Source organism: Sus scrofa, chromosome 3 (genome assembly GCF_054392235.1).
Source record: "Sus scrofa isolate SSC_HxYL_T2T_F1_AM1 chromosome 3, Sscrofa_HxYL_maternal_Yorkshire_Landrace_v2.0, whole genome shotgun sequence".
Lineage (NCBI taxonomy): Eukaryota > Metazoa > Chordata > Mammalia > Artiodactyla > Suidae > Sus > Sus scrofa.
Window position 1 is genome coordinate 123616868 of NC_139385.1, and position 26726 is coordinate 123643593.

Sequence of the window (26726 nt, forward strand, 5' to 3'; positions counted from 1 at the left end):
TAACACATACGAAGGGTTCAAGGGGAGAAAAGAGCAGACAAAACAGAAAGGTGTAAAAAAGAAAGTCATATCTTCACAATTCTACCACTTAGATGTGACCACAGTTAACATTTTAGTGTAAATCCATCCAGATTTTTCTATGCATAATTTTGAATATCTATACTTTTGAATACTTGTTAACAGCAAACTTGAATAATTGCCACAGCAGAGGGTTAATTTGTGTAATTAGAAGAAGGCTCTACAACTTAAAAAAATCAAACTTTTAAAAATAATGAATAATTAATAATAAAATAGGCAACTCACTGAAAAACAAACAAATAAAGAGATGAGACAGTGTTTAACCCCGCAAGCAATCAGAAATGTGCAATTCAAGATAACAGATGACCTTTATTGCCCATCAGGTCCGCGAAAAATAAAGACTGATAATGTCAAAGTCCAAATAAATTGGAAAACACATGCTCTCATGGAATTCTGGGGGGAGTCTAAATTCAGAGAATGTTTTTGGAGGGCCATCTGACAATACCGGTTTTTAAAATGTCTTCCTTTGACCAGTATATCTCCTTCTAAGAATCTATCCTACAGAAGTATTCACATATATAAATGTTCGTATAAGAATGTTTATTTCAGGTTGGTTGTCATAACCAAAAAAAAAAAAAAAAAACCAATCAGACAGGTCTACATTATCATCCGTAGGAGAAGGTCAAATAATAATAGAATGGTGCCACTGATTTTAAAATAACTCAACTATCTAAAAGTAAAAGTATAATTCAAAGTAAAAACAACACCAAACTGTTTGCCATTACTCCTAGGAAGAGGAATAGTTGGGGGGATCGGAAGACGTGATGAAGGAGGACCTCTATGTTCTACTCCAAGTTTTTCTTTATTGTTTGTGTTTTTTTCCATAAACCTGTATTTTTCATGTATTACTTTAAAATTTGGAGTAAATATGACTTTGGGACACAGCAAAAAACTACTGGAGCCACATCTAGTAAAATAGTGATACCATTTCTCAAAAAGCAAACTAGGCGTTCGTCTCTCAAAGGAGCCACAGTGGCTGCAGTTCACTCTTGGTCTCATAAAGAACCTCGCAACATCCCCACATCTCTGTATCTGTGGGCTGAGCAGCCCTTTGACTTAGGACGACCTCTGAATGGGTCGTCCTGAGGCCAAAGAAAGAGGTCAGCATGGCCTTGACATCCACAGCACTTGAGCCTCCTCAAGTCTGGATATCTTGCTACACACTTGGGATAGTTTTTTTTCTTCATCTTTCTTAAGAAACAATTTCCCTCAAAAACATGTTATTTTATACAGTTTCCTTTGGAAATATCAGAATAAATGTCAAAGCTGCACTGTTTCTATTCATCATTCAAATGCATGGCAGATCTTTAGAGAAACTTCACTCACATTCAAGTTTTCTTGCGTCTGCCTATATATCTCAGTTTAACTCTTCAACCCTCATGCTCGCTAGTGATAACAAACAGAATGAATCAGACTTTGGTTTTGCCACATTTCTTGGTCTTTGGATGACCCGAAGGAGATATAAAAGGGGCCAGGCCATCGGAGATGCCTCATGCTGAGGCACTTAATCATTTGTTTACTTCTTGGTTAACCTACCTCCTATTTGTAACAGACTTGAATGGAAGGGCTTATGAGGGATGGAGGAACGTATGTAAGACAAGCCTTTGGACTGAATTGTGTTCTCTCCAAAATGTATATGCGGAAGCTCTAACCCCCAAAAGTAACTATTTGGAGATAGGGCATATAAGGAGGTAATTAAGATTAAATGAGATTCTAAGGATGGAGCCCTAATCCCATAGGATTAGTGTCCTTATAAGAAGAGGCTCCAGAAGCTCCCTTTCTCTGTGTGTGTCCTCAGAGAGGTGATGTGAGCACATTTCAGCCCCTTGGTCTGTGGTGTTTCGTTATGGTGGCCTGAGTAGACTGATGCTCACAGGAAAGCAAATGAGCTTCAGAAGTGACCTAAAGAGAATGCCGAAAACTCAGCTGCTCTGGGAGGAGAAAATGAGCTGAAGCAAACTAGCAGGATCAACCTAAATCACCTTTTTTGGTGAAATATCTCAAGAGTTTTGCATATGGTTCAGTAGTAATCATGGTCCCAGGGGCTAAGGGCAGATGATGTCCTGGGTTCTAATCCTGGTTTAGCCGGTAACTAGCAGCCAGCTTTGGGCACATGACTCATTTGTTTGGGGCCCAGGTTGTGCATCCAAACGTGATGTGTCTGGAGTGGGTGATCTGTGAGGCGTCTTCGACTTCTGAGTCCTTGATTCTTATAGGTTCTCAGGGACATGAGGACCCTTTGTGTAATCATGAAAAGCAGGGGACTACTCCAAGCCAGACCCTGTGCTGCACTCGATACATTTTGTCACACACTCAGAAGAGCCCTGCACGATGAACTCATGCCCACTTTAGAGAGGAGGAAGGTATGCTCCCAGAGATAAACAGCCTGCCCAGACTCGTGCAGCTGGTAAGGTGGCAGAGCCAGGAATTGATTCTAGGCCTCTCTGGCTGCCCAGCTCTAACATCCATGCGCTCCCTAACGTATCCTGCTGGCTCTTGATTTGGTAGCAGTCTGCCGAGCCTCCACTCTCTCTTCTTTGGCATCCTAGCACTGACTCCTTGTCACTTATCATGATATAGGCTTCTGTAATTGCTCCATTTCTCTAGACCTTCAGAAGCTTCCGGATCTCGCAACAGCACGGCCTGCTCTGTGCAGCACAGTGCAGCCTCTCTTAAAGACAATAATCCGTGTATAGCCCTAGGAGCGGTGCCTGACTCAGGACATGCCAGCACTCATCAGTAGGCCCCTAAGTGTCTCAGTGTTCACTTTGCCTGGATCATTTGGCACGGGGGTAGATTACCAGGTAGCACGTACCAGGAGCTCACATCGCTCACCATTGCACAGGGTAGTGAATTCCTGGAGAGAAACCCAGGTCCCAGTGCCATTCAACTCCAGCATCTTCCTCTGCAGGGCACGGAGCTGGACTGCATAGATGGCATGTAGCAGGACAGTACCATCCAGATATCAAAGGTGCAGGCACAGATCACTTCCGCTCATTCTTGTCAGTGAATGATCAAACCTGGAGGAGAGGTACACCACCCCGAGAGACTGTAACCAAAACATCTTTTCATTAAACTTCTTTAAGTAAGGGCCTAAGGTGCTAACTAGAGAAGCCAAGGACAACATAATTCTTCTCTTTGAATTTTCCCAAACTAGTTCTACAGTTTAAGGAAAGACAAAACACTCCTCCTTCTCTGCCCAGCAAACTCCTATCCATCCTCAAGAGTTCTTTTTGGGCAACCCTAATGCCTGATACAATGCTTGGCATATAACAACAGGCCCTCCTGAAATAACAAAAGATTTCCAGTTCCTTCTGGGAAAGTAACTAGTGTGAGTTTAAGAGTCACTTGACGTCACTGAGCCCCAGTGTTTTCTCAGGCACTGGAAGATCTACAGGATTCCTTATATTCCTTCAGTGTCGCGTTGAATATGCCTGGGGAAAGAATCAATCTCAGATACAAATGCTTCTTTAAAAAAATGATGTGTAAATAAAATATTACCCAGTTTCCCATTTTAAAACATATTCTTAGATTGTTGTACCTGCCATCATGGAAAGGCCAGCCTCCCCCCACCCTACAAAAAAAAAAAAAAAAAAGTTACATAGGGTAAAGGACATCCCTGAAATTGGCATCATAGAATAAAGAAAATGCATATTCAAATGCGGCTCTGAAATAGGCATCTTAACCTTGGGAATGATACCAGTACGTGGGCATGAGGTCTGTGCAAACTCTGCTGACTCTGGCAGCCAGAGAAGATGAAGATGACAAAAAGAAGTCCACTGACTATGCAAAGAAAAAAAAAAAAAAATAAAGGCCAGAGGACGAGGTAATTGCTAAAGAGACTGATCGACAAGGCACAAGACATCTGTCAGGCCAGGGGGCCAGATTACCTCTATTACATTACTTCCTCATCAGCAGATCAGCTCATTTACGAGCTAATCAGGCAGAATTAAATATTTTAAATTATCTTTCTAAAGCCTGCATGTGATCCATTGAAAAGCCAGGGCTCTAAAAATCTAATTGTAACTGCTTACCCGAAATGTCATCTTCACTTGGACGAACTGAACCAGGGCCAGATACCAGGCTGTTTTTTCCGTTTTCCTAAAGTACCGTCCCATGGCCAGAACTGGACTTGATGTACATCTGCCTAGTGCTGGACATCTTAGGGGCCCCCAAGGGGACCTGGGATCCCCGGCCCTGCTGCACAACTCACGCCACCAGAGACTGAAAAAAGAGCAACATCAGGGGAGAAGGGAGGCTTGGAAGTGGACGGAGGATGCAGAGAAAAAAAGCGAGAGTCCAGAGAGCAAAATCTAAATCTAGATCGAGAGTGTTCTGTGGCCTAGAAGGTGCCTAACTGAAGGGACAGGAAATAGCTCAGGAGTGTTCTCAGGGCCGGGTGGCCAGGACTGTACCGCAGGTCTCCTCATGGTGTCTATTGTGTGAAGATGTTTCTTGGGCAGGCCTGGCGGGATACGGAGGTGAAAAAACCATTCGGAGCCAAACTATAGAGCCCAGGGAGCTGGAGCGTGCCCATCGCCCTCGGTGCTCACTGCTGCCGACAGAGGTGGACCCAGACATGAGTAACAGCTGTGCGGGTCACAGCCTGGGAACCACTGTGTGTCCTCTGTGTGAACGTCTGGGTATGTGCGTGTGAGGCCAGTCGTGTGCTGACTTCGTGTATTTTCACTGTCACTAGCTCGCACTCCATGTAAGTAACCTGTGAGTGGCAGGAGCGCCGTGTGTTTGTGGCTGAGTAAATGTGTTCAGTGGGACAGATTTTAAAGGGGTAACTAGTCACTCTTCTCACTTTGCTCCTCCTGCTCCCAAGGGCACACTGTCATCTGGGACAAGCCCTGAAAAAGCGATCTGACTTGGGGTTAGCAGGGTCCAGGGTCAGGTGAATTACATGCCCCTGAAAGATTCTCTAGAAACTGAAGGGTTCCCATCCTTTCCCATTCTGGTCAAAACAAACCAAAACTGGGAAAAGACAAGGCCAGGGTCACCTTTGCTAGGGAACTTCCCTGTGACTGTCCTGTTCCCCGTTGGGAAAATCCCCTCTTTTAGTTAACTTTTAGGTTTAGCCTGGGGGAATCTAATTGGAAACACATTTGGACAGAATAATAGTATTGTTTTATAAGAATTTCTCTTGACCTTCGCCCTTCTACAGTTTTACTGCAGGAAGTCCAGTGAATAAGAACTTCTTCCTCTTTACCCGGCTCACGACTCTGTTCTTCTTGAATCTCAGCATCTGTGTTTTTCCTCAATTCTGCAAAGTTCTCGACCATTCGCTTTTTCTTATCGCCTCTCCTCTGTTTTCTCAACCTTCTGCTTCTGGAACTATCTTAGACCTTCTCTTTTCTATTCCTCACGTCTTTTAAAACTACTAGAGAGAGAAGCCAAAATAGGGTTTCTTCATGGTCAGGGTCCTGGGGCTGCCTGGCACTTTATTCTTGAAGCATCCTCATAGTTCCAGGGTTGGGAAAACAAAGGTGCCCCCCAGAATTGAAAACAGTCCTTTAAGACCCCGGTGGGCAGTGATAGCAAAATGGAGTGGGGTCCGCCCCGCCGTGCGCTCATTTGTTCTGTTTGACTTGAATTTTCTATGTGGGCTGGTGTCGTAGCAACACACTGGTGTCACAAGACAGACCCTGGCCACAAAGAGCTTCGGTCTGGAAGGGCCCGTAGCCCCCACACAGTCTGAATGAGCAGTGCCCGAGTCCCCGTCGTGGCGCAGCAGAAACGAATCCGACTAGGAACCATGAGGTTGCGGGTTCGATCCCTAGCCTTGCTCAGTGGGTTAATGATCCGACGTTGCCGTGAGCGGTGGTGTAGGTTGCAGACTCGGCTCAGATCCCGCGTTGCTGTGGCTCTGGTGTAGGCTGGCAGCTACAGCTCCGATTAGACCCCTAGCCTGGGAACCTCCATATGCCGCAGGTGTGGCCCTGGAAAGACAAAAAAAAAAAAGAATGAGCAGTGCCGTGGTGGTGAGGAGCCGTGGGAGTGGAGCTGAGCGGCCGGCCTGGCCCCAGAGCCCAGGGAACCAGCATGGAGAGGCCAGGAGAGGGGGGTGAGTTGAAGGTGAGGCTTCACCCTGGTGAAGAAGAACCCAGGCAGAGGCAGCAGCTCATGAAAAGGCCAGAGACCAGGTCCTGTTTCTGCCTTTTCATGTCGTTCTCATTGGAAAGAGCATCATGCACAGGAGCAGAGCTCAGTGTCAGGAGGTAAAGCTGCAACACAGATGGGTCGCGAGGGCTTCGCTCGCCACAGGCATCTGCACTTTCTCCTGCGGGCACTGGGGAGCCACTGACAGAGGTTAAGAAGGGAGAGATTTGATGAGATTTGTACTTTATAAAAAGACGAACAGTGGCTGCTGTGTGGCGAATAAATTGGAGCTTACCATACTGGAGGCAAGGACTGTTGCATTGATCTGAGAGATTATGACAGCCTGGACTAGGCCAATGGGGATGTGGAGAAGTGGGTTAAGATTTCAGAGGACAGGGAGTTCCCGTCGTGGCACAGTGGTTAACGAATCCGACTAGGAACCATGAGGTTGCGGGTTCGGTCCCTGCCCTTGCTCAGTGGGTTAACGATCCGGCGTTGCCGTGACCTGTGGTGTAGGTTACAGACGCGGCTCGGATCCTGCGTTGCTGTGGCTCTGGCGTAGGCCGGTGGCTACAGCTCCGATTCGACCCCTAGCCTGGGAACCTCCATATGCCGCGGGAGCGGCCCAAAGAAATAGCAAAAAGACAAAAAAAAAAAAAAAAAAAGAATTCAGAGAACATAACAGCAATTCACTTCCTTAAAAAAAAAAAAAAAAAAATGAGGGGAGAACTAAGATGTTTATTTCACAGTCAAAACAAATAGATCATCCGAGCGGCCTCCATGGTTCTCAGCATTTCTTGGAGCCCTGACTCACCTAAGAGCTAAGACCTGCTCCCATGAGAAGCAGTTCATATCATCAGTGATTCTCTGCAGATGGCACAGGAAGACACCTGTGTCATTTACCAAAAAAGAAAATGAAATGCAATGCTCTGGTGACTCCTGCGTGCCCTTCGATGGGGCGTGCCTGCTGCCTGCCACCCCCATTCCAGGGAAATCACTCATCTCTGCCGCAGAGAAACATCTGGAGCAGAAACTTATCCTTCATTTAAAGTAAATAACATTTGAAGGAAACTCTTGCCACATAATGCTAGTTCAGATATCCCCCACTGTGGCCTGTGCTCTAGACACTGGCTTACCCCTGAGAGAAACACAGCCTTCGTGAAACCACACGCTGTCCCCCAATGAAGGGACGAGTCAGCCAGTATGTGACGGATTGGGGTTGTGTGGACAAAAAACACCAGATATTCCAGCCCAGGCACCCACATCCACACCAGCTTTCAGCAGTTAGATTCGCAGAACAATTGCTCAGTTCCTGCCCTCGTTTTCCCAGTGTAGACCTGGCCCCAGACCCAAGAGTGAAACAGCAACTGTAAGGAAGCAGAAACTTTAAAAATAACCCAGAGAACCCTTTTATAACAGCAACTGCCTGCTGATTTTGTGGCCTAACAGCTCAAGCAAAAAAAGGATATAAATACAATATTGTGCAATGACTAATTACTCAAAACGTTGTGCATCAGCAGAAGCGGGACCTGTGGTTGGTGCTAATGTTATCAGATGCCTTTGCTATTTAATAATCTGATAGCCCTATGTTATTTAGCCTGCAGTTTTCACAGAGAACAATGATCTTATTTCAAGTACCTCTCGCGGAAATAAAAAAGCAGCTGTTTCAAAGATGAACATTTGGCAGAAAATGTTTTAGCGGCATCTTTTGTGAGGTACTAAATCATATTGGCTTAACTGTTTTCTGTCTAGAATAGTGGAGTCACAGAGAAAAAAGATCGCTGACCACAGAAGGGAAGGGCAGTCTTCGGAACCCTGTGAATCACTAACAGACATTTGAGTTTTAAGTGCCATTTATTCACCAATATATAACGTTATTTATAAACAAAGCGTCCATTAATAGTGCCGGAAGAATGGGCCTTTTTAATTCCAGTTTTAGCTCATACTCGGGATTCTATTTCTCTTTCATTCATAATGGAATTCTTTAAATTGTAGAATAAATTAATACACCACAAACATTTGGGGCAGAATGAGGTATTTAACCAGTTTTAAGTCTCCCCGGGCCATTCTGTGTGGCCAGGCAGACAGAAGAGCAGTGAGGGCCGTGACAGAGGGCAGTGAGTACTGCCCAGCCCTGCCCCTGAAGAGGGGCCAGGGCCCGTGGCCTGCCCACTCCTAGGCTGCCAGAGCAGGGCCAGACCCCAGGTTGACCGTAGACCCTCACAGGTTCTTCAGGCAGGCTGGCCACTGTCAAACCAGGGCTGTACTGGAGAGGACGTGACATAAGGACATGGCTGCTGGACAGAGCCATTTTCAGCCAGAGAACTTAGGATCGAGCTGTTTTCATGTGACCGCACTGCTTCAGGAACATTTTTCACATGAAATTATTATCACTAAAACATAAAATTCTCTTTTCTTTATTTTTTTGACCCGAGCCACAGCAGTGACAATGCCAGATGCTTAACCCGCTGAGCCACCAGGGAACTCCCATCTCCTCCTTTCTAACCATCAAGCCACATACAAAGCAAAGAGCTTCCCAGGATGGAGTGGGTGATGGGTAACAATTGAAAATGGAGGGTTTTCAGAGATGGCTACGGATTGCTTATAGGAGAAAGCTAGCTCAAAACAGCTCCATCAAAATGTCCATTTTAATACTGGTGTGACTGGCCAGCCCAGGACCCATCAAACATCAGAAACTGAGAATGGGCTCTGAGACGCTGAGTCATGACCCAGATGGAGCCAGCAAACGATCTGTCCGTGTGGACCACTGGCTGACTTAGACCAGGGACTTGTCCCCACTTATGGAGCCAGACCAGCTCATGGTGCTGACCCCTAAGGGAGAACAGCACAGCTAAGTACACTCACGTGGGAGGTCGGGATGGGGGAAACACAGGGCGTCGGGCTGGGGGTTTCTTTTGCCTTCGACTCAATTTTAGATCCAATCAAAGTGATGCAGTTATTCTGATCATCGTACTCTTATAAATGGTTAGTAAATAAGGTACCAATAAGTGAAGAATCTGGCCGTTCTGGAATGAAGGTTGGTACAATTTTTCCTTGTTCTCCAGTAGTTGAATTTTAATCAATATGCTGAAAATGGAAAGACCAGAGTCATCCTGCAATACCACTTACAATCCTTTGGGGCAGGGAGACGCTGCCTTGAACATCTATTGTCCCACTTACTTTGATTTTGCATTTGACCCCCCCCCATTGATCCCTCTCTGTTCTTATCCATCTAAATGAAAGAAGGCTTTATCCCCATAAACCTCCTTCCAGATGGAAATGCATAATTCAAGAGAAATACTGATGTCAAAGACGAGAAGGCACACCAATTTGTGTCAGCAGTTGGTGTAAATTAAAGAGGAGTACAAGGAGAGTTTAATGTAATGTAGAATTGAAAATAAAATTAGAACCAATATTTAAGCCAGCCTCTACCTCTTTTTTTCCCCTACCGTGACATGAAGGATTGACTCCCCGCTTCAGTACCTAATGTGGTTCAGTTTTCTTTCCTGCTAGAATGTTTTTCCCCCATAAGATATTGCATGTTTATCTTTGGCATTCAAAATGAGCTCTTTGCATTTCTGCCATTCCAATCTCAACGGAAGAGTCAGGGTGGCAAGAGGCAAAGTTTTCCCCTCATCTTCCACAACCATCGGGTTTGCAGCATAGAAAGGACTCTGCGCTACCAGCCTGTTGAGTTGCGGCTGCCGCAAACAGCGATTAATTCTTGATATTGATTCTCTCTAATGTGGGTGTCATTTCCATGGTTTCTTTGGTTTTTCTGAAGCTGGAAAATAAAAGGTTGATAAGGAACGTCTCAGGCATGTAGGACTGTGTGAGGTTTTCCTAAACGCTTAAGAGAAGAATTCTTTAGCACGCATCCAGAGAGGTTAGTCCGGTCAAAATGCCATTACTCAGCAGCTTTCTGGCGCTCTGCGTTCAGACTTCCCTCAGAGCCGGTATTGTTCTTTACGGTTGCGCATTGTTTTTGGCCACTGGTGGAATGCCCTAGCTTGATTCCCCCACCTTAATCACTAGACGTGGATTTAAATGATTCACTCTTTCCAGAAATAAATTCCTTGGGATAGTCATTCTCAGGGTGTGGTCCTCGGAACCCACTAGAAACAGGAACCCACTAGAAACACGCACCGTGGGCCCGCCCCAGATTTCCTGGATCAGAACCTTTGGGGTCGGGGCCCAAGAATCTGCATTTTCACAAGCCCTCCAGGCAATTCTGACGCACACTCTAGGTTGAGACTGACTTAGAAGATGACATATTGCCTCCGTTGAGGATATTCAAAGATGTGCTGCCGGGTTTTAAAGAACGACTTTCTTTTTGAGCCAAGTCGGTGTTCACGTGTGGCCTCCCTCCAGGGGGCTGCTGTCACAGAGACTGGCCTTCCACTGAGACAGCCCAGTACTGCCACCTAGCCAGCTGACCCTGAGCAAGTTCTCATACTCGCTTTCTCATCTGGAAAATGAAAGACCCGCTCTGCTTACCACACAAAACTGGAAGGAGATTCAAAGTGAATCACGTCTACAAATATGCTCTATAAACCAGAAAGTCCTATGAAAAGTGAAAGTGGTGTCATGCAGGCAGGATGCTGGTAGTCTGAGCTTTATGTCGGGGCCAAGAACTTAGGAAAGGCCTGGATTTATCATTCCCTTGGCCAGATCCACCTTATTGTCTATATAATGACTGATTCATCACCTTGGTGAATGTATCTAAAATCCTGCCATTCTGTTGCTGTGGCTGTGCTGCAGGCCGGCAGCTGTAGCTCCGATTAGACCCCTAGCCTGGGAACTTCCATATGCTGCAGGTGCAGCCCTAAAAAGCAAAAAAAAAAAAAAAAAAGAAAGAAAGAAAAGAAATGTATAAACATAAATATTTTAAAAAATGAAATAAAATCCTGCCATTTCAGCCCACCCATGTATTTGGTGTTCAGAAGACCACTGCCTGACTAGTGACCACTAGAGACTTGAAAAATAGATTCATTTTCAGACATGTTCTCTTCAATGGAAAGCTGAGTGATGGTCACAAAGGATGGACCGTGGGTGTGGGCACTACACTCTCATGCCCAGAACTTGTCTCACGCTGGCAGTGAAAGGGTCTGCACCTCCTCACTTCAGCCTTGTGCCAGGGAGTCATGACCTCAGGAAGGAAGCGAAGTGTCCATTGCCGCATAACTAGTCATTGCAGAGAGGACCAAAAAGAAAATCCCTCGAGCAAATCCGATCGATGGAAACCAAGATTTTAAAACAGACCAGTCAGTGTGTCTGTGCGTGAGAAGAATGTGGTTGGACTTTTCCCTTGGAGGTTAGGGTTAGCCTTTATAAACAACTTTGCCATAGGAATTCTTAAACACCAAGCTGCCGGTGCATGTATAATTTAACTTTAAAACTTTACAGACTGTTGAGGGAACATATCTGGGCAGGAAGGAAGCTAAATCTGTTGCCTTGGTGCTTATTGGGAATGCAGTGTTAGTACCACAGAACGGTTCCCACTGGGCCGACATCAACGTCACTTCTCACACAAAACGGCAGCTAAAACCCAGAGATTCGATATGAATCTCATGGGTAAATTGTGACTAAATTATTGGTTAATTATGGGAAAATAAGCTGTTGGTTAATTATGAAATTAGAATAGAAGGAGTTCCTGTCGTGGCTCAGCGGAAATGAATCTGACTGGCATCCATGAGGTCACAGGTTCAAACCCTGGCCTCGCTCAGTGGGTTAAGGATCCAGCCTTGCCATGAGCTGTGGTGTAGTTTGCAGATGTGGCTGGGATCTGGGGTTGCTGTGGCTGTGGCGTAGGCCGGAGGCTACAGCTCCGATTCCACCCCTAGCCTGGGAACCTCCCTAGGCCATGGGTGCACCCCCCCAAAAAAAGACAAACAAGCAGAATAAGAAATGATTTTGCTCAAAATTTGTGCCTATTTAATAAATCTATAAGGACAGAAAGTGTATTAGTGGTTCCTATGCCTGGGGGGAGTAGGAAAGAATGAGGAGTGACTCAGTTAATGGGTCCAAGGTTTCTTTTGTGGGGGATGAAATTTCCTAAAATGAGACTGAGGTGGTGGTTGCTCAGCCCTTTGAATATATTAAAGCACATTGAATTGTATACTTTAAATGAGCAGGTTATTTGGTATGTGAATTCTATCTCAATCAAGCTTTTTTTTTTAAGTCAGATTGTTGATAAATTGTGTTCTACTAAAAAATCGCATCAAAATTCTGCTACATGTGGTCTCACACTTGATCAATATGAAACAATGATCATTTGAAATATTTTAAGGCAGAAACTATTTGCTTTCTTTTAATCAGGGTATTTAAAAAGTAGACTATCTCCCTCGAATCATTGAAATTTAATTGTAGTAAATTAAGACGGCTAATAGTTGAAGGCAAAGTCATGGACATTTATGACATAATGATTAGTCCATGTTCCCTCCTGATTTATTTAGAATAACAAGCAGCAGCACTTACACAATAATGATAAGAAAACTGGATTCCCACTGTCCACCAAGATGCTCCTAAACTGATCTGGTCACGGAAGTTGGAAGGTTGAGGTTAGAAAGGGTATGATCTCATTCTTATGATGTGAATACTCGCTGATAAGAGAAGATAGAAATCCTCAGATTCGAGCTGTGAAAACAGGGCTCTTGTGTAAGCAGCATCTATCTCCTGCAGTGTTTATCAGACAGACTGCTCCGTTTTGTCTGCCCAGGAAAGAACCTTTGCCCTTTCCTGCCGTGGGCAGACAGGCCGGGCCGGGCCAGCTCTAATCTCCTTGTTCAGATCCTCGCTCCAGGGTTTGGGGGTTGCCCGCTGCTCACTGGTGGCCAAGGCGACGGAGATTGAGGTAAACAGGAAGGGAACTGGCTGGGAGATGTAGGAATTTCTGGCTCAGTGGAAAGAGAGCAGGGAGCTACCAACACCTGCCTAGTGAGCCTGGCACTTTGGAGGTCGCTGCTTAGGGCTTCTTAATGCACCGAAGACCCCGATGGGGCCACTGGCAGTTCCCTGTGGCAAGAGGCCCAATTTTGGTGTTGCTCAAACACCGTTTTTTCATTACTCACCACCCACCCGTCCTAAGGAGCCTTTTAAGAGATTTTTTTTTTTTCCTAATTGCCCTCCGATGAAACTTTAATTGGACAGATCTGCATCCTCCCCCATACCCAAGAATGAAGGAGCCCTCTGTCCGGTGGCCGGTGCTGTGATGGAAAACAGCAGCGCAAAGGGAGGCACACAGCCTTCCCTGCCAGCAGGTCACCTCCTGCCCGGGCTGTCGGCCGGCCCTTCCCAGCTCAGACGTCTCCAGAAACCTCTCCCTCTGTCCCTCCACCCAAATGAAAGCAGGAGATTTACCGGGTTCCCTGGTCTTGCAATGACCTTGGTACTCTTCCCTTTACATTTCTTTACTCTCCTGCTCACAGACCCTCTCAAGGTCTCATAAAGTATCTCCCCTGCCCACACAGAGAAATGCATTTCAGAGACCCCAGCCAGCACCGACAGATGGTCAGAGTGCTGGGATGCTCTGGAGCCTGGCCTCCCTGTAATCAAGAGCTCCAGGACACGCTTCTGCCCCTCCTGCCTTCCTGACTGTGAGAGCGTCCCTCTGCTCCTCTGAGCTGGGAACACAAAGCCAGCACAGCACAGCACAAACCCCTGGCCCGAGGATCCGCGGGATGGTGACCATGGGGCAGGCGGTTAAGGGGTCTCTGAGAATAAACCATTCAGTCGTCCCCATCTTTGCCGCCACCTGCTCTGCTGCAGGCGTGTGCTGGGCCTTTTCACGTACATTACCCAATTCCGTACTCAGAGCAGCCCTATGGGGTCGATTCCCACGTCACAGGTAAATAGTCACCAGAGAGGTTGAGTCACTTGCCGAGATGGTGCAATCGGGGCTTAAAGTCAGGTCCGTCTGAGTCCACACCATCTACTGCCTTGTCCCAGAGGAGAACACATCTACCCACGCGAGAAAAACATTTTCCCCAGCTGTGTACGGAGGGGCTTCATGGACGGCTGACCATCCTGACAGGTGACACGGCGAACAAAAGGGGAGAAGGCAGAACTGAATACCAGCTGTGTGTTCCCTCCATGCCCCTTCCCCTGGCTTCATGACCCCGTGTCTCCTGCCGATCCATGAGTCACCCTTTAAGGACAAAGAATGACTTCTACCCCCCAGGGCCAACCAGATGGTCGTGCCGCAATCTCCTGCACAGGAACAAGGTAGAAGCCCTTTCTTGGAACTTGGAAGCAAGAGCAAAGCAGGACGTGCACCAGGCTCGCTTGAGGGTAAGCCACCTCAGCAGCTCAGCGCCTGAGCGCCACCTCAGCGGCCCTGCCTGCACAGCGGCGGGGGGCGGGGGGGGGAGGTAGCAGGGACCCTGGTGGATCTGCACTGTTCTCTTGTCCCTTCCCTGAGCCCCTTGCAATAATCGTGTGTGTGTATGTGTGTGTGTGAAGAAATGATCCGTTGACTGGGGATTTAGTCCCGTGTCGTCCCATTTGCCTTTTCCCTGGATGCAAACCTTGAGCCTGGCTGAGGAATTCAGGTCCGCTGGGCTCTGCCTTGCTTTGGGTAGGGAGAGGTTTTGAAAAGAAAGGAAAGTGGTATCTGCTTGTCAGATGGAATGCGTTAACACATCGGGGAGGAATGCAAGGACTTTAACTGCGAGGGTCCCTCGGCAGCTTGGGGGATGAGTCATCCTGCGTGGGGACGGATTCCTAACACATGAAGCCTCATGATGACATCATGCTTGCAAGATCATTTGGGCCCTGGAGCCTCCTGACAAGTTCCTACCTCGGGGATTTTCACCACCTGGGTTTTTGTTGTTGTTGTTTTTTTTCCGCAGCCACACTTAATACCCAGCACGCCTTACAACTCACCCACTTTTCTAGCAACTGGAATTTGGCAAATGAGGCCTTTCTCGAGTCTGCCTCAGTGTCATCCCTCCTACAGGGCATTCTTGGCACAGCATGTGCTCCTCACCTAATCAGCACGCCTCCTCCTGACAGCCCTCGATTCAGCCAGCACGCACTTCAAGCTGAGCCTGGCCTTGTGCTCGTGTGAGGGTGCGGAGGGAGGAAGGCCACGGAGGAGGGCAGGGGGGGACCAGGAGGGAGCCTGACCCCGACTCGGGAGATGAGGGAAAACACAGGGCTTTGAATGCAGGGCCAGTCGGCAGATACGTGATGACCAAGTTACTGAGCTGTGTCTTGGAGGAGGAGGAGGAGTTAGTCCAGGGATGAGTTCAAGCTGACAGATCTCCATGAATGAAACCCAGGTCCCGCAGGTCCGTAGGGGAAGAAAGAGATGAAGCCAGGGAGGTGGGCTCGGGAACCTCGTGTGCCATGCGAGGGAGCTAAAGTGCTAGCCTAAGAAAGATGGGAAGTGGTCAAGGGGTTTTAGGCACGGAGTTGAGGTGGCCAGATGTACAGCGGTACACAGGATGGAACGGAAGGGGCCAGACCGGAGACAGGGAGGCCAGCTGGGAAGTTAGCCTGGTCCTCTGGAGGGGAGGGGAGCACGTCCAGAGGCGACGTAGGACAGTGGCAGCAGGGATGAGATGAGAAGACAGATTCGAGAAATATTTAGAATGTAAACTTGGCAACTGGTGATTATCCAGAAAAGCCCCAGGATTTTCAGCGTGGAGCTGCCACAAACGGAAAAGATGAGAAAAGGCCCGTGTTCAGTCAGGGTTACCGGTGCAGTGGGGCAGGCTGAGTTAGAGGCGCCCGCAAGAGCGAGGAGGCTGGTGGAGCCGACGCGCAGGTAGTTAAGGTGCATAAATCCAATGACAGAGGACAGTCTGGGCTAAAGGTAATGACTGAGGACTCACCCTGCTCACAGCCGTTGAAACTATAACAGCAGCAGTACTTGACACACCCAGGAAATTATGGGGACTGAGAAGGGCGGCCGTGATGGACAGAAGCCGAGGGAATATCATTACGGTGGGGGAGGAGGAAGAGACCCGGGGCAGAGACAAAGGAGGCTCAGAGAGACACGGGGCTCAGGAGAGCCCCCACTGCTCTCTGCTTCTCTAGAAGCCCTCTGGTGTGCTGCCCCTCCTAAGCAAGCTCTTTCACTCCCCATTCAGCACTTGCAGGGCCAAGCTGCTCCTGATCCCGAGGCACGTTCTTGCAGCTTGCAGCCAGCCCTCCTGTATCCTCCCATAGGGATTCCTGCAGCCGAGGCTCATGCGATTCAGTCATAAGCCTCGACCTCCTTTCCTGATCATTCTGTTTATGCAAGACTCTGGCATCTGCATCACCATTTTTCTCTCCACACCCGCCCCCTCTGTGCTAACCACCATCTACGATGACTTCAGCACCCTGAGCAGGAACCATCACGAAGGCTCATGGTTCCTAGATGCCCTCACCTCCAGGGACTCCTCACCTCCCTCCAGCCTCCCACTCCCATGACGACTCCCAGGAAATCGTTAACACCTGCCACTGCATCAGTTCTGTGGGAATAAATCTCACATCCTGCTCCGACCAAACTAGCCCTCTCACCTCTTCTTCCTCACTTGCTCTCATTTCCTGCTGACCCGCTGGCCCCTTCCTCACCTCTCTTCCCTCCTTATCCAGGTGGGTTATTCATCGGGTTATTCTTTCCTGAAACCTTTGCTCCCTCCATCCCGCCCTCTTCCCCGACACCTGCCCAGGAGTGACACCTGCCCAGGGCAACTCCGGTTCACATTCTCTTCTCAGCTCCTGCCCTAGGCAGGCAGAGAGAAACGGGAGCCCCACCCTCACCCCCTGTACAAAGGGACAAAGGGACATCATTAAAGGTTCCTGGTCTCCACTCATCCCTGTCATTTTTCATCACTATAGAAAACATAAGCCCTTCCCGTGGGGAAGTAGGAAAATCTGAGCCGTAGCCAGAAGCCCAATCTCTCTCTCTCCCAAAATAGCTTCTCCACCTGCTCTGTTGCTAGATTTCCACACAGATGTCCTTGGTACAATTTTGACTGCCATTTACCACCTTTTCTCACCTTGAGCAAGTTCCTTCACCTCTTTCAATCCTAGTTGCCTCGGTTTTAAAATGAGGATCCCCCAGGCTTGCTGCCAGCCTCGAGGGCACTTTGTGCAAATAAGAAGGTGCCTCTGAGCAGGCCCGCAGCTTGGGGAGCGGAGCAGGGCCCGCAGACCCAGAGTCACCCCATCACCTGGAGCAGAACCACCTTGCATAACCAGACACTGAGGCCCCAGCTATGCCCACCTCCATGGGGCTCCTGTGAAACGCAGGCGACAACCTGCAAGGTGCCCAACCAAGAGCCTGAGTAGAACCGCAGACTAAAGAGCGCATGCGCAGACCACTTGGCCTTGGCTCAGCGTGTAGTGTGCTCTGCTGGGGCGGTGCCTGTCCACATTTTCAAGTATTTTCTGCCAGTTCCGCAAGGTTTATCGCTGTACTGCTATCGCTCAACAGGAGCAGAGCCCTGAGAGACTACGTTCAGTGAAAGGCAGACCCCGGGCATAGCCACGGGCTCCCAGGCAGCCAAAGGGCAGTGGGAGGGAACAGCGCGTGGGGGCAGCTGGACAGAGAGGCTGGTCTGCAAGGGAGAAGGGACACGAGCAACCAACGTCCCCAGGGCAGTGCTGCCTCACTCAGGTCCTGGTGGCAGAGGCTGCCCCTCAACCCCACACCCACGCTCTGGGAGCACCCACCTCTCAGGTTCACCCCTTGGGGTCCTCTCACCAGCTGCTCCTAAGTGTCATCCCTGCCCCGCCAGCCCTGCGGAGTGCCCGACCCCCTGCCCCCCACCAGGGGGCGTGTTTCGCTGTCCTGCCAATTCACCATTACTCCTGCTGCCGCCTGGGTCCCACAGACCAGAACCCAGGAGTGTGCAGGCCCGCAGGAGAGCAGGACTTTTGGAAGGCCGCAGCCATTCTCTAAGAGTGGCTCTTCCTTAAGAGGAAACTATTGTGAGAAGGCAATGAATAGTAGCCACGTGGGTATTTTTCTTGAAGAAAGATGAATTATGCCATCACCCCTTTTGGCACAAAAATAATTTTCAGTAAAAGGTTAAAACCATCATGTTGTATCAATGAGAGCTATTCCATTATTCCAAGAATGATTGATTGGAAAGTACTTTACTTACAGGAAAATCACAGCGATACAATACAGCTTCCACTTTTAAAGCACTTTCCATTTAAAAAAAAAAAGGTTATACCAATGTATAAAAATAGTTACACTGAAGATGTGAATCAACAGCCGAGTAATTTATTGGCGCTTGAAAGCCCTGTGGTATAAATAGATTCAACAATGAGGCTATCAAGTAACTCTGGGCTGTGGCAACCTAACCTCCAGTTTCACTGACAAAAAGAACTGACACGTGTAGTTCAGCCGGAATCATCAGGCCCCCCTGGAAGAGACCATTGGACGTCGAAGCCACGACAGAACTAGGACCACGAGTCAGGTCAACTCAAAGCACTAGGTGAGGGCGTGGAAGAGGCCAAGGAGAGAGAGGAAAGGTCTCTGCCCTCAAAGGAGTTTTCAGGTTGTCCCAGACTGGAGGCTTGTATGCACAATAGTCAGTACAATGTTTTAAGTATCCTAAGAGAAGTGCAAACAAATATATCAAAAGGGAGGAAGACTCTTTTCAGCTTGGCCTTTTCCTTCTCCCCCCACCACCCCACAGCCTGCCTGCCTGCCTCCCACAGCCATCGACAGTAACCAGAGCATGGAAAATCAGCTGGGCCTGGATGCAAACTCAGCTACTAGCTGGGCTACCCTGGACAAATCATACAATGTCTCCAAGGCTCAGGTCCCTCAAGTTGCAGGGGGTAGGGGGGAGGTCGTTGTAAAAATGAAATGAGGTTGGCCTTTGTGTCTGAAAGTACCCAGCTTTGCTGCCTCCCCGTACAGAGCAAACAATAGAAGTTCGCTCCCTTTCTTATCCTAAAACTCATCTGCGAAAGTTAAATGAACTTTTCCACCCCTTTCATGCTTAAATTTCAAAGAGCTTTTCCGTCAGTTTGTAGTATGACTTTTAAGGTTGTATTTGCGGCCTTCATGTCTTTGAGCTGAAGGGCCCTGTCAGCCGGGAGCCTCTCTTCTTTCTTGTGTTTTTGGAATAAGGCCAGACTACCACCCTCTCCGTGAAGAAGAAGGTGGAACGCCACGCTCACCCCTCACTTCCGGCGAGAAGGTAGAGGCTGGGGCCGCTGCAGGTTGGTCCATCAGCCGTCATTAACTGAGCATATACTACCTTTAAGGCCAGTGTAACTCTGGGAAGTCATCAGATGGGAAGGAGCTAGACAAGATTTCTGACCTCTCGGAGGAATATAACACATGCGATTGCTTCAATCAAGTTTCTTGGTTGAAAACAAAATCGACCAGTTGTGTTACCGTCATGGGGCACTGGACGCCATCACAACTGGTTGCCACTAACATCCTGAAATTGAGTTTTTCTGCAGTCACTGTCACAGCCAGAAAATGTTCCTCCAAGTCCCCTGGACCTTCAGGTGGCTCTCACTGCCCAGTCCTCAGTTGCAAAGAAAACTGCCTCAATAAGACGGGGGTATTTCCAAATGCAGGAAAGAGGCTCTCTCAATACAGTTCACCCTGACTGGTAGCAGATATCCACGTAATCGAATTAAGAAAAAGAGGGAAATCATTCAGAGGCTGAAGTTGACTCATTTCCAAATTCATGTAGGATAACTAATATTGATTTTCTAAGACTTCTTTAGTAAAATCTGTTTTATTAAAAACTTCTCTTAACAAAAATGTTTTATTTATTTATTTGCCGCAGCAGGCAGCAGCTTGATGTGGGATCTCAGTTCCCAGACCAGGGATTGAACCTGGGCCCCAGGGGTGAAAGCGCAGAGTCCTAAACACTAGACCACCCGGGAACTCCCTAATTTTTAAAAAGTGAAACAAACAAGAGTTCCCTGGTGACCTAGTGGTTAAGGATCCAGCATTGTCCTACTGTGGTTTGGGTTACTGCTGTGGCGTGGATTCAGTCCCTGGCCCAGGAACTCCTGCATGCATTGGTGCAGCCAAAAAAAGAAAAAAAAAAAAAAAAGAAAAGTTGCAGAATTCCTATGTAATCTTCACAGTTTCACCAATTATTAGCATTTTGCCAATGCTAACAAATTTGCCAATTTGTTTTATTGCTATCTCTCAAAATACATGAAGATACTTTTTTTAATGAATAGTTTGAGTGTATGTTGCAGACACAGTAACTCATTACCTCTCAGTATTTCAGGATATATCTCCTGAGAACAAGATATAATAAAATCACAATATAATGATCGAATTCAGGAAACTTAACGCTGAGATCATTTTATCTTGCATGCAGAGCTCACTCATGTTCTTCATAATATTTTTTTGCCCAGGAGCCAATCCATTAAGTCATGTTGCTTTTGTCTCATTTACTATGAAACAGGTTCTCAACCTTTTTGTCGTTCTTAATATTGCTATTTTTTGAAAAGCACGAGCTCATTGCTTTATAGAATTTTTCTCAGTTTAGGTTTGTCTGATGCTTTCCCATGATCCAAGTTGGGTTATCCATTGGGGGCAGGAATACTACACAAACAACCTTATGGCCTTGTCAAGGCTCCACATCCGAGAGCACGTGATGGGTTCCTCTCATTATTGGGATGTTGATCACTTAGTCAAGGTGGTGTTCACTGTATTTCTCCACTGCAGAGTTACTCTTTTTCCCTTTGTTTTGTTTTTGTTTTTGTTTTTAATTACTCAAATGAATTTATCACATCTGTAGTTGCATAATGATCATAACAATCTGATTTCACAGGATTTCCATCCCACAACCCAAGCACATCCCCCCACCCCCCAAACTGTCTCCTCCGGAGACCATAAGTTTTTCAGTGTCTGTGAGTCAGCATCTATTCTGCAAAGAAGTTCAGTCTGTCCTTTTTTCAGATTCCACATGTCAGTGAAAGCATTTGATGTTGCTGTCTCATGGTATGGCTGACTTCACTTAGCATGATAGTTTCTAGGTCCATCCATGTTGCTAAAAATGCTGGTATTTCGTTCTTTTTGATGGTTGAGTAATATTCCGTTGTGTATATGTACCACATCTTCTGGATCCACTCCTCTGTCGATGGACATTTAGGTTGTTTCCATGTCTTGGCTATTGTAAATAGTGCTGCAATGAACATCGGAGTACATGTGCCTTTGCGAGTCGTGGTTTTCTCTGGATAGATGCCCAGGAGTGGGACTGCAGGATCAAATGGTAGTTCTATGTTTAGTTTTCTGAGGAATCTCCATACTGCTTTCCACAGTGGTTGCACCAATTTGCAATCCCACCAACAGTGTACTAGGGTTCCTTTTTCTCCACACCCTCTCCAGCACTTCTTGTTTGTAGACTTTTGGATGATGGCCATGCTGGCTGGTGTAAGGTGGTACCTCATCGTGGTTTTGATTTGCATTTCTCTAATAATGAGTGATGCTGAACATCTTTTCATGTGTTTCTCGGCCATCTGTATGTCTTCTTTGGAGAATTGTCTGTTTAGATCTTCTGCCCGTTTTTGGATGGGATTGTTTGTTTTTTTGGTATGGAGCTGCAGAAGTTGTTTATAAATTTTGGAGATTAATCCCTTGTCAGTCGATTCATTTGCAAAGATTTTCTCCCATTCTGTGGGTTGTCTTTTTGTGTTGTTTAGGGTTTCCTTTGCTGTGCAAAAACTTTGAAGTTTGAGTAGGTCCCATTTGTTTATTTTTCTTTTTATTTTCAATACTCTGATAGGTGGATCTGAAAAGATGTTGCTGTCGTTTATGTCAGAGAGTGTTTGGCCTATGTTATCCTCTAGGAATTTGATAGTGTCTGGTCTTATAGCTAGGTCTTTAATCCATTTGGAGTTTATTTTTGTGTATGGTGTTAGGGAGTGTTCTAATTTCATTCTTTTCCATGTGGCTGTCCAGTTTTCCCAGCACCACTTATTGAACAAGCTGTCCTTTCTCCATTGTATAGTCTTGCTTCCTTTGTCATAGATTAGTTGGCTGTAAGTGCATGGGTTTAATTCTGGGCTTTCTATCCTGTTCCACTGATCTATATGTCTGTCTTTGTGCCAGTACCATGCAGTTTTGACGACTGTTGCTTTGTAGTATAGTCTGAAGTCCGGGAGCCTGATTCCTCCAGCTCCATTTTTCTTTTTTAGGATGTCTTTGGCTACTCTGGGTCTTTTGTGCTTCCAAACAAACTTTCAAATATTTTGTTCAAGTTCTGTGAAAAATGTCCTTGGTAATTTGATAGGGATTGCATTGAATCTGTAGATTGCCTTGGGTAGTATAGTCGTTTTGGTAATATTAACTCTTCCAATCCATGAGTATGGTATATCTTTCCATCTATTTGTGTCATCTTTGATTTCTTTCATCAGTGGCTTGTAGTTTTCAGAGTACAGGTCTTTTGTTTCTTTAGGTAGGTTTACTCCTAGGTATTTTATTCTTTTGGATGCGATGGTAAACGGGATTGCTTCCCTAATTTCCTTTTCTGCTTTTTCATTGTTAGTATATAGAAGCGCTATCGATTTCTGTGTATTGATTTTGTATCCTGCAACTTTGCCAAATTCGTGGATAAGCTCTAACAGTTTTCTGGTAGAGTCTTTAGGATTCTCTAGGTATAGTATCATGTCATCTGCAAATAGCAATAGTTTTACTTCTTCCTTTCCAATTTGGATTCCTTTTATTTCTTTTGCTTCTCTGATTGCTGTGGCTAAGACTTCCAGAACTATGTTGAAGAGTAGTGGCGAGAGCAGACATCCTTGTCTTATTTCTGATCTCAGCAGGAATTCTTTCAGCTTTTCACCATTGAGAATGATGTTCGCTGTGGGTTTGTCATATATGGCCTTTATCATGTTGAGGTAGGTTCCCGTTATGCCCACTTTCTTAAGGGTTTTTATCAGAAATGGGTGTCGGATTTTGTCAAAGGCTTTTTCCGTGTCTATTGAGAGGATCATATGGTTTTTATTCTTCAGTTTGTTAATGTAGTGTATCACACTGATGGATTTGCAGATATTGAAGAACCCTTGCATCCCTGGGATAAATCCCACTTGATCATGATATACAATCCTTTTAATGTATTGTTGGATGCGGCTTGCTAGTATTTTGTTGAGGATTTTTGCATCGATGTTCATCAGTGATATTGGCCTGTAGTCTTTTTCCCTTTGTAATTAATAGGTAATCTGTGGGAAGATACTCAAGCAGTAAATATTCTGCCCTTGTCAAACCTTTATCCAGCAGTTTTAATGTACCCCTTGATGATTCCTGTCTGAATTAGTTATTACGACTGTGGTTTCCAAAAAATTGGTGATTTTTTTCAAACTTCTATATTTACTAGTTGGCATTCTACTTTAAGGATGAGTTTTGTCCAGTATTTTTTTCATTTATCTAATATCAGTACAGACTTATGGATTCTTAACTTTTTTTCTCTTTATGGCTGCACCTGCAGCATGTGGAAGTTCCCAGAACAGGGACTGAATCCAACCACAACTGCAGCAACACCAGATCCTTTAACTCACGGTGCCAAGCCGGGGATGGAACCTGCGCATCTGCAGTGACCTGAACTGCTGCAGTCGGATTCCTAACCCCACTGTGCCACAGTGGGACTTCCCATGATTCTTAATAAATTCTCATGTGACTATTAACAACTTATCTATTTTTAGAATCCATCCCTTAGATAATCACGTCTCCATTTTGTGGGTCAACCTAATTGCAAGCAGATCTTTCTTATGTTAACTTGAACATTTAATCAATATTTCTAAATCTACAAAAGTGAATAGGAGATAGAAAGCTGATCTTTTTATGGGGCTTGAACACATAGGTGATTGAAGTGTTGTGAGTAGCCGTGGCAAAACGAGCTACTCTGGGGAGACGTAAAGGTGCAGGGCCTTTTTTTAAAAAAGAAGGAAAGGGGTTTTGCAGACAGGTGAGCGAAGGTAAAGACTGGCTCAGTCCATATCTTTCAGACTAGACACAGAGAAAGGGGGGCCTGGCAGAACAAGGTGAAGAAAGGGGAAGGGCGGAGATAGAAGCTGCGATGGGGCCCACATGCACAGTCTGTGCGGAGAGTGTGCAGGAGATACAGAGGTTCCTACATGCCAATCATAACACTGAATTGAGCCTGGATCACTGTAAATCTCAGTAATTATGCCAACCACTCACTTTAGAGTAAGCCAGTAGTAAGCCCTGTGTGATTAAGAAATCCTGCCAGGGTTTTCCCACTTCAGGCTGCTGCAGGTCTGAATGCCCCCACCCTACCCTGGCCTTTTTAAAAAAAATCAACTTTATGGAGCTATCATTTTCCTACATAATAGGATTTCACCCATTTTTAAGTGTGTGATTCCATGAATTCTGACAAATGTATACAGTCATTTAATCACCCCACAGTCGTAATACAGAACTTTATCATCCCAGGAAATTTGCTATGCCAGTCCCTTCGCAAGTGATGGTCTCCAGCCCCTGGCCTGCTTTCTGTCTCAACACTTTTGCCTTCTCTAGAATTTCACATAAATGAAGTCATAAATATGGTATGTAATCTTTTGTCTGGCTTCTTTCAGTTAGCATAATACTTTCAAGATTCATCCATGATGCTGTCTTAGCCATTCATGTCTTTTTATTGCTAAGTGATATTTTATTATATGGCTATACCATAGTTTGTTTACCCATTCATCAGCTCAAGGACATCTGGATTGTTTCCAATTTGAGGTTATAAATGACGCTGCTGTAAAGAGGCACGTACGGGTCTCTGTGTAGATACATGTTTCCATTTCTCTTGGATAAATGTCTTAGAGTAGAACTGTTAGGTTATATGATAGTGTATGTTGACTGTCATAAGAAACTGCCAGACTATTTTCCAAAGTGTTTCATCATTTTGCATTCCCACAAACAATGTATAAGAACTCCAGTTGTTTCACATCTACTCCAAAAAGTCGGTATTTTCAGTCTTTTCAATCTCATCCTTTCTAGTATTATCTCATTGTGTTTTTAATTTGCATCTCCCCAGTGTCTAATAATGTTTAGAATCTTTTAATATACTTATTTGCCACCTATATATCTTCCTTGATGACATCTCTGTTCAAATCTTTTGCCTATTTTTATTAGGTTGTTTATCTTACTGAGTTTTATTATTGAGCTATAAGCCCTTGATCAGATATGTTTTGCAAGAATTTTTTCCCAGTCTGTGGCTTGTCTTTTGACATCCTTTTGAAGGACAAAAGCTTTTAATTTTGATAAATTGAAGTTTATTGGTTTTTTTTTTAATATTTCATGCTTTTGGTGTTCTGAGAAGTCTGACTAACACGAGGTTACAAATATTTTCTCCTATATTTCTTCTAGATAGTTTGTGGTTTTAACTCTCACTTGTGGGTCTCTGGCTCATCTGGAGTTAGCTTTTGTGTATGGTGTGAGGTAAAGGTTCATGTTTCTGGATATGGATATCCATTTGTTCCAGCACCATTTGTTGAAAAAGTTATCCTTTCATCCATTGAATTACCTTGTTAAAAATTGATTGACCAAAAAGGAAAATAGATTGACCATATACCTGGGGGTCGATTTCTCTCTCTTTTCTGTTCAAATGATCTACATGTCCATCCTTACATTAGAATCTGATTACGATCACTTATGGTAAGTCTTAAAATCAGTTTACATCCTCCGACTTAGTTCTTCTTTTTCAAAATTGTTTTGCCTATTCTAGGTCCTTTGTACTTCCTTACAATTTTTTTTTTTTTTTTTTTGGCCACACCCGCAACATATGGAAGTTCCCAGGCCAGGGATCAAATTTGAGCCACAGCTGCGACAACGCCAGATCCTTAACCCACTGCGCCAGGCCAGGGATCAAACCCACACTGCCTCAGAGAACACACTGGATCCTCATCCTGCTGTGCCACATTCTATAAATTTTAGAATCAGTTTGCCAATTTCTAAAAATTGCCAGCTAGGATTTTTATTGGAATTGCATTGATTAGTTTAGGGAGAATTGACAACACATTTTTGATGCAACTGTAAAGAGTATTGCTCTGACAATTTAAATTTCTCATTGTTAACTGCTAGGACATAGAAATAATTGATTTTTAACATTGGCCTTGTACCCTTTTACCTTATTAAACTCACTATACCTAGCAGGGTTTTGTTTTTTGGGTTTTTTTTTTTTTGGTTTTTTTGGTTTTTTCTTTTTTTTGCTAGATTTCTTAGGATTTTCTACATAGGTGATTACACCATCTGCACAGAAAGTTTTTCTTCTTCCTTTCAACTCTGTACACCTTTTCATTCTTTTTCTTTTTCATTGCCATGTTGAGGCAATGCAGTATGATGTTGAAGTTGTAAGAACAAATCCTTGATTTGTTTCCAATATTAGGTGAAAAGCTTTGTCTTTCCCATTAAGTATGATGTTAACTGTAGATTTTTCATATATGTTTTTTATTAAGAAGATCAAGTTATATCTTCTGTTCCAAGTTGACTGAATTTTTATTATGAATGGATGTAGAATTTTGTCAGATGCTTTTTCTGCTTCTATTAGAATTATCATGAGGTTTTTTAATTCAGTGAATTGCATTTTTTTTTTAATGTTAAACCAGTCTTA

The 26726-nt window shown here is 45.4% G+C and overlaps 1 protein-coding gene across 9 annotated transcripts in view; it reads left to right on the forward strand.

Annotated features, from left to right (window-relative positions):
• RBKS (ribokinase) overlaps positions 1-26726 on the forward strand; it is a 98700-nt gene that overhangs the window by 66582 nt on the left and 5392 nt on the right. For 2 of the 9 annotated variants that reach the window (XR_002342152.2, XR_014839491.1), the window contains one exon: positions 14363-14472. Coding sequence is in view for 2 of the 4 variants with exons in the window: in XM_085015789.1 (XP_084871915.1) it covers positions 24563-24646 (84 nt within the window). In the remaining 2 variants the exon portion in view is untranslated. 9 annotated transcript variants of the gene reach the window in all.